General features: G+C 36.7%; 1 protein-coding gene across 1 annotated transcript in view; it reads right to left on the reverse strand.

The window, feature by feature from the left end:
- LOC103078014 (protein unc-13 homolog C-like) overlaps positions 1-6727 on the reverse strand; it is a 288547-nt gene extending 281820 nt beyond the window's left edge. The window contains exon 1 of the mRNA XM_007461879.1: positions 6577-6727. Coding sequence (XP_007461941.1) covers positions 6577-6705 — 129 coding nt within the window. The 5' untranslated portion in view covers positions 6706-6727. The remainder of the gene's footprint in view (positions 1-6576) is intronic.
- Between the last annotated feature and the right edge of the window lie 5474 nt (positions 6728-12201).

A 12201-nucleotide genomic window follows, 5' to 3' on the forward strand; every position in this document is an offset into this window, starting at 1 on the left:
AAAAAAAAAAAAAAAAAAAAAGTTTCTCGAGGGACATGCCACAATATCTGAAACTGTCACGTTATTTAGTTCTTTGCATTTGGTAAGGACTACATATGTCTGCTATTAGAGGCTAAATCTATAATATTAACATTAAGCATTATCTGTTATCAAGTATTTAGGTTTAATTAGTTGACACGAATAACTCTAGACCAGGGGTCAGCAAACTGTATGTAAAGAGCCAGATCGTAAGTATTTCCAGCTCTGTGGTCTCTGTCACAACTATTAAACTCTGCCATTGTAGCACAAGAGCTTCTATAACCAATATATAAACAAACGAGCATGGTTGTTTTCCAATAAAATTTTGCTTATGGATACTGAAGCGTGAATTTCATATAAATTTCATGTATCACAAATGACAATCTTTTGATTTTTAAAAACCATTTAAAAATGTAAAAGCCATTCTTAGCTCATGAGCTGTACAAAACCAGTTGGTAGGCCAGTTTTGACCCATGAGAGGAGGGGAGATTTTGAGTAGGGGGAGGCAGTTACTACCCCACAAGGACACTCTTAGCAAGTTTCCCTAGGACACTGGGAATCGTGGAAGGAAAAGCTCTTATAAAGAAGGTGTGTAAAAACCTCTGCATCATCTGCAGCTTCTCTCTCCCATTTCTTTGCTTCTCGGTATCTCACTCCAACAGCAGCAGTAGATTTAACGTGAAGCTAATGATGCTTAAGCTCTCGGGGTCCTTGCTTGATTCAGCTTCCCTGGGAGGAGGCCTAGCTGCATGTGCAACCTGCTTTTAGGTTTTCATAAATTTACAAGAGGATAAAATTATTCTGACCTGAACCAGCAAATTATAAAAAGTCTTTTCCAGATCACATAGAAAGCAGTCATTCTTTAAGCAGAACAGAAACATTTCAAGCTTAATGTGTAAGCTATTTTGATGATAAGTTTTTGATAATTTAATTAATGCTAATCATATGAACATACTGGAAATACATTTGCATTTCTTGTTGATTTGAGATTAATATTGATACCAATAGAGATACCATAAAATTAAAAAATGTCACTGAAACAATGCTATCAATGACACACTAATTCATAAATGACATAAATTCAAAGAGTATATAAGAAGTCACTTAATAGGCAAACTTGAAAAGCACTGAGATATTATTGTTCACTGAGCATGAAAGCCTAACGTTTCTCTCAGTCTGACTAAACTTTAGACAGGCTTCTTCTTGACACTAGGTCCTAACTTCCCTTTTTTACTTTTAGAGCATTTTCTTTTTCTTTTTTTTTTTGCAAATTGTTTTAGACATCATGTTTTTGGTTTTGGGGTTTTTTTTGCATCTTCTATGATTGTAGGCATTTCCTGTCACTTTATCAGAAAGTTCGGGTTTCGCAGGGATTTGGAAAAGGAACACATATGTTGGGGCATGGCTGTGTGATCAGGGGGTAGTGCTGATTTTTAAAAATTATTATATAAGTCTCAGGCAAACAGTATTATAATTTGACATCTGTATACACTAGAAAGCAATCACCACCACAAATCTAGTTCCCATCCATCACCATATAGTTGAATCGCTGTCTGATATACATTCTATCTCTCCCCTCTGCAACATTTCCTCTACAGAGTGACCTTCCTAAATCAGAAATTCAATCAGATTCTACACGATGCCTTAAGAATGAAGTCCAAACATCTGAATGGGCATTAAAGGGCCTCAGCAATCTAATATCGATCCAGTAACACAATGTTCTCTTATATTTCCATCTTTTATTCTATCTGCCCTATTCACCAGGCAGGCTACCTTACACACACTTTGAACTTAGTTTTGTATCTTCTCCTTGTCTTTACTTCCAAGACCTAAGGTAGTTTTCCTTCTACTTCTTAGACTTTGAAAAATACTACTCATTCCTAAAAGCACTGTTCCTTTTGGCAAGCTTCCATGAGCCTCTGAAGAGTATCCATCACTTTCTCCTCCTCAATCTCAAAGCAAATTTACAAGTATGAACTCCTTTGACACTTATCCCATTTGGGGAGTGATTTATGGTTATTGTTACACATGATTAGGTGACTATCCTATTAGAGTATAAGACCCAGAGAACAGAGGTAAACATTTATCTTTCAGTCCCTCTACTACCTGCCATAGTGCCTTAAATGAGGTATCACATAAATGTCTTGAATGAACAAACAACCAAATAAAAGAATACCTGTAATGAAAAGGAAATATTTATTAGCATATTTGTTTTTGCAGGGCACTGGCTATGTCAGAGGGTATCTATACTCAAGAAAAAATTGAGCTAGATAAACATCAATTTTACTAATAATTTTCTATTTGTGTCTTAAGATAACTAACTGAATAAGTTCCCTAAAGACTTTTCTTCAAAGTTGAAAAACTGACCCCCACCTCATGGAGTTTTCTTCCTTTCCAACTCTTGCTCTACCCATGGTGTTTTCAACACCCATGGAGATGTTTTATCCAATCAAGTTCTTTGATAATCTTGACTCCCAACAATCTTTGCATTCAAGGGTGTGCAACAAAACCATCTCTCCAAAAGAAAAAAGCCTTGATTTTTAGCATTTGCCAGTTTTCATGATATAAATACTCTCAGTATTTCCAGTTTCAAGATGGCTGTACTCAACAACCAGCCTGCAATATTCCTAAAATTTCAGCAATCACTGCCTGTTAACAGGTACAAACTAGCTCCAGTACACCACTGTTTTTACACTCAGTTTTCAACAACCTACTCCTAGAGATACATCTTGGACCTGAGGCTTCCCCCTTTGAAATCTTAACTACATGGATGATGTTCCTACCCAAATCCTTTATCTCTGTCTCTATCATGGTGCCACTTATCAAACCTAGATCCCATGGTGAATCACTTCAACTTTCTTTTGATAGTGTCACCTATATGCTAATTCCCTAACCCTTCGATCATCTCTATTTTGTGTGTGTGTGGGAAACTTCAACCTTCTGCTATATGTTACTACATCAGAATCTAAATGCTGAGAAATTCTGAGAAAAACTCACAGCCACATGAACTGTTGTAACAACACATTTATGCTAGGAATTCCTCTTATGTGACCCTGAAGCATTTGTCTTTCTATTCCCTTCCCTTTTCCCAGCCTCCTCTACCTTGTGCATCTCTATCATAGCCTTTGTCTTATATATAAGCATTTCTTGTCCTGTAGACAACCATAGAGAAGATTAGGGAAATATAGTATGATTCCATCAACTTTTCACTCCTATATCAGAAGCTTAGTATTCTCTGCAAGGACTCACACACCATTTCCTCAAATTTCAGAATAGGAACTTGTCCTTTCTTATTCCAAAGAATGTCCCTCCTTCCAACCTCTTGACTACATTTACTTCTTTCTCCTCTGGGATATTATATCACGTATTCTCCATCTGATAAATTTGCAACTTCATTCTTGCAGCTAGTTCATGTCCTAACAATCTATAAATATGTTAAAATTTATCTTATTAAATAATAAAAACTCGTACCCAACCACACAGTAAAAGTAACATCTCTTTTTTTCATGGTAAAACCTTCTCACTCTTGACCAATCTCTCTCTTACCTTCTCATTCAAGTTGCTTAACAGGTTAGTCTCTATTTCATCATCTACTTTCCCTCTTTTAATCATTATTATAAAATACAAAGACAATATAGAAAAATGTACAACTTTAGTATAAAGATGAATACAAAACAAAAACAAGAAAATATTAGCTGTAAACCCACCAAGTGGCTACACTATTGGCATTTTGGTACATTTTCTTTCAGGCTTGTTTCTAAACCTGTATATGTGTGTGTGTGTGTGTGTGTGTTCAATGTTGGAATTAGATTATACATAGATTTTTATATGTATATATTTTCATTTGTCATTTTTTAATGGGCATTGCTCAATTATATACACTTTTCTTTAAAAGCTTGATTTTTTAATGACTGCATTATATTTTAGGGAATAAATGAACCCTAATTGACACAGCTCTTCATACATGCCATTCACTGAAGATCTCTATGAAATTAGGCTTTAACCTCAACTGCTTCACTTAGCAATGACCTCCTAATTGCCAAAGCCAACAGGCTCATTCCTTTCGCCATCTTACTTGAACTTTTTGCAACAGCTGACAATGCAATACACTCCTCTTTTCTTAAAATATTTTTACCTTGTCTTTAATAACGTCAGATTTTTATCATTTTTACCCAATTTCTCTAATCATTTTCCTCAGCAAACTTTGCTTCTCTCTCATCTCCACACTCAATGGTTCTGTTCTTTTCACTTTATTCTTGAACATTTTTCGTCCAAACCATGACTTTAAATAACACTTGCACACAAAAAGTTTGGATTGGAAAGAGTAATGATTTCCTTTTCTTAAATATTTGTTTGTTTTACAGTCCTCATAGGTAAGAAAGCTTTTCCACTGGTTTATTTTTTGAGATTCAAAAATGTCTGGATTACACCTTTGGGAAAGATAAAAAGGGGCCAATATAATAGTGCTCCTGCCTGATTCACAGGTGACAGTATCAACTTCAGAAGTCAGGTAAATAAGAACTTCAGGCCAAGTGAAGGTTGGAAGCTTTATACTTATTATATTTGACTGAGCAAATAGCATTATTTTCAATAGGTAGAGAAAAATTTAGTCAAATTTACACATCAAATCACTAAGTTATCAAGATGTAGTTTGAAGAAAGATTTCTTTTTTGACCCTGTCCTACAATAAGTTATTTGATTTACAAAGTGAACTTTGTTATAACTATGTTGCTACTGAAACACTGCAAAGTAGTAAAATCAATCTGGCTTCTCTTCTTTGGGTCAGCATGAAGTAAAGGAGCATACTATCTCATTTTCCTTCAGGTAGCTTTTATGGAAATTAGTCATATAAACACATCTTCTTTCTCAGAGGTAGAAAGGCTCAGTGTTCCACAGGTTGGCTTATTCTCTACCGTATACCCAGGCAGAATATTTAAAGCAAAACAATTTCATGAGGTTTTTACAACAAAAACTATTCTATGATCTGGTGATGGTCATAATAGTATTTTGTTGAGCTGACTAGGGAATTTTCTTTGGTCTCAGCTCTCACAAGAGCCAATCTGTCTAACAAAAGTAGAGGACAGGCAGGAGAGATGAAATCCTCATACCTTATATTAGAGTACTTTCAACTCTTACAAACTAGCTTATCTTTTACTTCACTTGATTTTCATCTTAAATTTGAGAAACATGTCAGGGCAATAATTTCTACCCTCATTGAACATATTGAGATATTGAGGCTTGAATGACTGAACTGACTTGTTAAATTTGAGTACAAACTCAAACCCCATGACTCTTAACCCAGATAGTGTTCTCTTCTACCAGTATTTATTTTGATTGTCGTTAAATAACAATTACTTTTTCTTTTAATTCATTCCAACTCATCTCACATACTTCACATGTGTTTTCTTTTAAATGAAAAGGACAAGAAGAGAGTACACAGAGCAGCACATTTTTTCCCCTATTGGCTTTACACCCTTTTATTAGCTGGGTCTCATTTGTTTCTACTTTATGACACACACCTCAAAATTTGATTTCTAACAACATGATCAATAACACAAATCTATTCAGTGAACCTATTTGGAAGTGCAGTGAAAAGAGTAACTATGGTGTCATGGAAATCACCTTCCTACAGTGGATCTTAGTTTCCTCCACAAACAAATGAGTACAGAACTACCTGTCTCACAGGGTTATTGAACAGAGCTACCACCTACCAAATGCGCTGGTGAAAACCCTGGGAATCTTTCCAGGCATCTTTCCCTTTCTCTCACTGTTCACATACCTAAAGACAGCAAGTGCTGTTGATTCTAGGCCCTGAAAAGCTCTGGAATTTGTCCTTCCTACCCCATCTTGACTAATTCTCATTTTAGATCTTCACCACTTTACTGGAATTACTGTTTATTTATATCCTACTTCTAGTCTTGTCAATTTCAATTTAAATTATGTTTATGGAGAATGGGTTCCTGCACCAGGTACAACAGATAAATACTTGAGACTCCTTAGGATCCTGCATTTTTACTTTTCAGTGTGTTCTTGATGCATTTGATTGTCAGGTGGACAGTTTTAATTAGATACAGATAGTTTTCTTGGCTTCTTTATACACCTAACACTTTTTTTACTTAGATGATATGCCTTTATCCATTAGTACCAGTAGAAACCAATAGGAAGTGCAAATGGAACCCAAAAGGCTCCAGAGAAGCCAACTGAGCTCACATTTACAAGGGAATGATATCTTCCATGGTTAATCCCGAATTTGCTTACATGGAGGATTTTCTATAAATCCTAGTACTCTATCACAAAACGTATGTTTTCCTTCGTTGGAAAAGCCATTCCAGATATGAAGATTTAATCTAATGAAGATACCTACTGACTGTCAAATAAAGGGTATTTCACTGAACATGTTTCAAATAAACTTTAAGCTTTAGTCTATTACACTGAGAGATACTCCTTAAGATGTACATTCTGCAGTAAGATTCTAAGAATATCTGGAATCCAAAGCTCCTTGAAAATCTAAGTCCCATAAGTTATGAGGAATTTTCAAGTTCAAAAAATAATACTTACACCAAAGTTGGTAGCGGCAAATCGATCTGAGGCAGAAACCTGTACATTTGTTGAAACACTTGTGTGAGCATAGAAAGCATTTATATTTGCCAGCAAGGTGCTCATTACAGCAGGGACACCGGGGCACATGTATTTAGAAGACAGACATGAAAAGTGCCTGCAAGACAAAAACATTAAGTGCTTTAAAAACAGAATCAAATTAATTCACATAGCAGCGTATCCTCTAACATCAGCAATTAAGTATTTCCTCTATCTATGAAAAGGAGAGAAAACTCTTAAAATTACTAATTGAAAGAGAAAGCAATTTCAGCCTTTTACAAACTTCTCATTCACAAATGTGAAGTGGCTTAATTAGAACGTGATTTGCCACAAGGATATGTGCATAATTTCTTTCAACTGGGAGGGTGCTGTGTGTACACACAAAAAGTGCAATTTCCAGTGGAATCTAACACTGTCGAAAAGCAATAATCCAGGAGTCTCCCTTTCTCTGGCAACTCTGTCCCCAATTACTTCAGTTCCTGAAATGCTGAATTGCAACCAGAATGTTCTTTCACACTTGTATTCCTCTCACACTGATAAGGTAAACAAGAGGCCCTCCTTTCATTGCACGCTGACTGAACAAGTCAACTTAACATCTGACCTGAGTCCAGTTTGTGAGCTTTTGTTATTAAGGAGTATCTTCCACAAGCAGTTTTGTTTATTGAGGTTTTGCTAAAGCCAAAATTTAATTAAGCAAACAAATGAACAGTGAAGACAAACTGAATTATGCCAGCTTTATGCTTAGAGACCATTTCTTTTAAACCTTGAATAACTATCATTTATAGACATCGGAAGCATCAAGTGTTCAATTCCATTACTTCTCTCAGGAAAATTTGTTTCATTTGAACTCTAACAAAAGACTTAAAAATTGAAAGCACAACTTGTGATAAAAGTGAAAAGATAAAATACCTATGGAAGAAAGAAATTTTCATTACCTAATCTGATCCTGTTTTGCTCTCATACCTCAGTAATTTATCCAACACCAAGGCATCTCTGAATTTTGTATTATTGAACACAAACACAGAATGCACCCATATAAATAAATGCTCCAAGTGGCAGCTCAGAAGAAACGGATGGAGGTCCTGGAAATGTTGCTTTTCTTAGACTTTAGCCAGGCCACTCATCTAACTTCGATTAGCTAATAAATGTAGGTTTTTTTGTTTGTTTGTTTGTTTTTTGCAGTACGTGGGCCGCTCATTGTTGTGGCCTCTCCCATCGCGGAGCACAGGCTCCGGACGCGCAGGCTCAGCGGCCATGGCTCACGGGCCCAGCCGCTCCACAGCATGTGGGATCCTCCCAGACCAGGGCACGAACCCATGTCCCCTGCATCGGCAGGCGGACTCTCAACCACTGCGACACCAGGGAAGCCCTAGGCTACATTTTCAAACACGCATCTTTGAGGATCATGAAGAGCAAAGGATGCCATGAGAATTACATGATCTGTGTGATGTAACCCTGGAATTAGATGATTATTACTTTCTTCTTTTAGGTAAATGATGCATATTTTGACTTTATTATACACTATTTATAATTTATATCTATTAAGAATACCATAAGTGATATAAATACATTAAAAATAGAAATTAAATAAAAACTAGCATATGGTATCACATTTCTTTCTTTTCTCAAAACTGTCAAATAATTAGATTTGTTAGACCCAAGTCAGAGGTCAAGATATAGAATATGCAATGCCTAAATGGGATAGTGTGGGAGATGGCAAAAGGGAAATATACATACCTAGGTGTGAACAAGAGATAGACAATCACCAACTGTCAAAATAAACTGGTGAGGAACTCAAAGACTAGAAGTTTATTTTCCTCAGCATGCATTATCTATTTAAAGAGATTCTGGAGGTCACCAGAATGAATAATCTTGTTCTTGGTTTTAAACCAGAATTAGTATTCTCCTAATGCAGGTGTGTTACTTAGTCTGTACTACTTGCAGCTGTCACCCTGTGATTTTTGTTGTCCAGTAAGAGCAGTAGGAACAGCTTAGCAGGTACTTTAAGTAGAACAATGGAGGAACATATGAATATTCTGCTTAAGGCGTTCATGGTGTGAACCTGATAAGTGAAATAGAAAGTTTTATTTGGAAGGTGATGCAATTATAAGGCATCTTAGGGGAAAATGAGTGCCATATGGGAAGACCAGGGATATCAACAACCAAGCTTTGTCTATTTTATACTTTGACTTGATTCAGCCAGTATCTTAATGATGAAAATGCCCTATGAAATTGTGGCTTTGCAATCCCAAAGCAATGTTTTATAACCAAAATGAGAGGTTTAACAAATAATTTATGTTAACATGAAAATTTATGGGTAATACAGGCAAAAAGCTATGTAAATAAATGTAATTTAGAGTTTCTTAGTTTAATGAAATATTTGCTATGTGTTTATAATTAAATGTTAATACATATTATTCATAAACAATTAGAAAACAGGAAAATAAACTGCCATTCACACTGCTGTTCTCTAAAAAATAAATTCAATTTACAGCCAAATAGTATAATTATAATACTTTCTCTTATCAGAATTGATGAAAAATAGAATTAGAATTGATTCTATTGTTTTTCTACTCTTTAACCTTTCATTCATTTTTTTTTTAATGATAAAAGCATCTGGGCAAAGTATTCTCCCTTTAACAACTACACATTTACTATATTTCTGGGACTATTCTTCCTGATAGGGATCTTGAGTTGATTAAAACATGGTCCTGGTGTAAAAAATTAATGTATACCCTAATTGAGAGGCATGCACATTAAAACCTCATTTTGTTACACAAGAGAAAGTGCTGTTACAGAGGTATGTAAGGGTTTGAGTGGGCCATGGGATGGAGGAATGAGGCCTGGAGATGGATGGCATAGGTCCAAAGGCTGAGTTGAGTCCACTAGTGGTGAACCTAGTATAGGAGGAGTCAGAGGGAAACATGTGAGTCAAGGTCTAGAGGATGAGTGATTATGTAATGGCCATGGTAGAGTGGAGAGTTTAGTGTCCCTAGAATTTACTTTGATAGTTATTTGCTGAAATGTCTGAAAGCCAGATACTGTATTAGATACTGGGTATACAGTAATGAGTTCACTTACAGATTAGTGGGAGAATCAGTGACACAAGAAATGTAATACAATTTTGAGAAAGTTATGAAAAAGAAAAGCATAACAGTGCTATGAAACACCAAATTAGAGTGTGTGTATTGTACCCTGGTGGTGGGGGGGCTGTCTAGGAAGACTTCTTGAAATGATGCTGGGCTAAGAGTTAATGTATGACTAAGAGAGAGCCAGAGCGAGCACAGGGCTTGCTACTGCTGACAGATAAAGAATATAAATATTCCAAAGGAATGGAATAATGAAAACCAAGGCACAATGGAAAGAAACAAAATATTGTGTACAATGAACCCTAGCAATTTTAGGCTGGTGGAGCTCAAATTTCCAGGAGCACATTCTAAACCGTTATATGACCAGAGGCAAAGCAAGGGGTATGTTCAATATTCTTGTGCAATATGGTAGGCAAGTTGGACCTATTATATAGGTCAGAAGATTTTTTCAAACAAAACTCAAAACTCAAAATCTTACAGAGTCAATATAAGTGAAAAATTACCTCCAACAATCTCTCATTGTTTACATGGGGTAGGAAGTGACATCATCAGAGTTGAGTTTAAAATAGATTTGGTGGGAGGGGATTTTAGGAGGATGGCTTAAGGAAGGTGAGACTGAGAACAGAGTCCAATTACGAGGCTATAAAGGGAACAGATGATGGGTGTCTGAACTAAGACAGTAGCTGTGGAGATAGGGAGGAGGGAATATATTTTAAAAATATTAAGAGAGGAAAACTGTCAGGACTCAGTGCTTGATACGGAATGAAAGAGGAGAAAGAGAAGTGATGAAGTTCCAAGGCTTCGGTCTGGATGACTGGGTGAGGGATGCTTCTGCCCAGTGAGCTGGGAACTAAAAAGGAGAAAAAGGGGTTGTAAGGTCGGGTCATGTGTCCAGTCGAGTTTGAGCTTAAGGTGCTTGTAGGATTTCCATAACGTAATGTCCACCAGGTCACTGGAGACCTGGGCTGGACACTTAGATCTGGGGATCACTTCAAAACCACGAAAATGGGTAAGATCATCCAGGGGAATTATACAGAATGAAGAACAGGGCCAGGAAATGAAACCTGGGAAACACCGATACATAAGGGACTAGTGGAAGACCAATACGTAAATTCTATGACTGGGATCAAACTTAAAATGATAGGGACTTCCCTGGTGGTGCAGTGATTAAGAATCTGACTGCCAATGCAGGGGACACAGGTTTGAGCACTGGTCCAGGAAGATCCCACATGCTGTGGAACAACTAAGCCCGGATGCCACAACTACTGAGCCCATGTGCCACAACTACCAAAGCTCGCACACCTAGAGCCTGTGCTCCGCAACAAGAGAAGCCACTGTAATGAGAAGCCTCCGCACAGCAACGAAAAGCAGCCCCCGCTCGCCGCAACTAGAGAAAGCCCATGTGCAGCAACGAAGACCCAATGCAGTTATAAATAAATAAATAGATTTTTTTTAAGTATGTCCTTTAAAAAAAAAAAGATAGGTAAAAGGAAAGCCAGGGCAATGGAATTAGGGAAAACATTGGAATAGGAGGTTTGAAGGATGAAGGATGATTGATGCTGACAGGTGCATTAAAAGAGTCTTATAAGAACATAAAATAACTATTGGACTTCACAAATAAACATCATTGTGACAGCAACAACATCAGTGTTAGTGGAGTAACAGGGGGTTGCACCAAGACGGAATAGGATGAAAAGTGAGAAGTAGCAGAAGATGACCAAGGAAAAATGGATAAAGGACAGATTTTGTTGGTCTTTAGCTAAGGAGCTTTGACTTTCTCATGGGAACTACACAGAGTTAGCTGAAATTCTCACAGAGGGAAGGGATACTGTCAGATGAATTTAGAAAGATGACTCTGAATGGGTGTAAAAATGGATTGAAATGAGTAGGTACTGGAAGCAGAAAAACAATTTAGGAGGTGTAGAAGCAAAAAATGACATTTCTGCCCCACTTCCAATATGACTAAGCCCTTCACATACCACAGTCATAAGGAACAAAATATTTTCCACCTTGAGATAATCTGAAAATCACAGAATCACATTATTTCTGGTCTCCAAAATATAAAACCTCAAATATTTCTCTAAAACCTGAACTTCCTAACAAAACAGTTTTGAACTGGAGTTTAGCCACGCTATATCTGAAAATGTATTAAATCTTATTATATGACCTCTGAAAGTATTAAAACCAGGTGGAAAGCTGCTGTTTCCACCAAGAACAGCATAAGAACACCATGTAAACTAGGTAGCCTTAGGAATGTTACGTTTTTGTTTGGTTTGGTTTGGTTTTGCCAGTGCTTCTAAAGTCTCATTTCCTCTCTGTACTTGTTGTAATTAAATATTTCTTTCCTTTTCTATTTTTTTTCTCCCTAAGGTCACAGAGCAGTGAGATGATTAAGGATTAGAGTTCAGGCAATGTAAGCTCAGAAGCATCTTTCTTAACCACCAGGGTGATCTTCTCTTAATTTATCCTCCTCCCTCTCTAACGTTGTGTATTACTT

This window comes from Lipotes vexillifer, unplaced genomic scaffold (genome assembly GCF_000442215.2).
Source record: "Lipotes vexillifer unplaced genomic scaffold, Lipotes_vexillifer_v1.1 scaffold1709, whole genome shotgun sequence".
Lineage (NCBI taxonomy): Eukaryota > Metazoa > Chordata > Mammalia > Artiodactyla > Lipotidae > Lipotes > Lipotes vexillifer.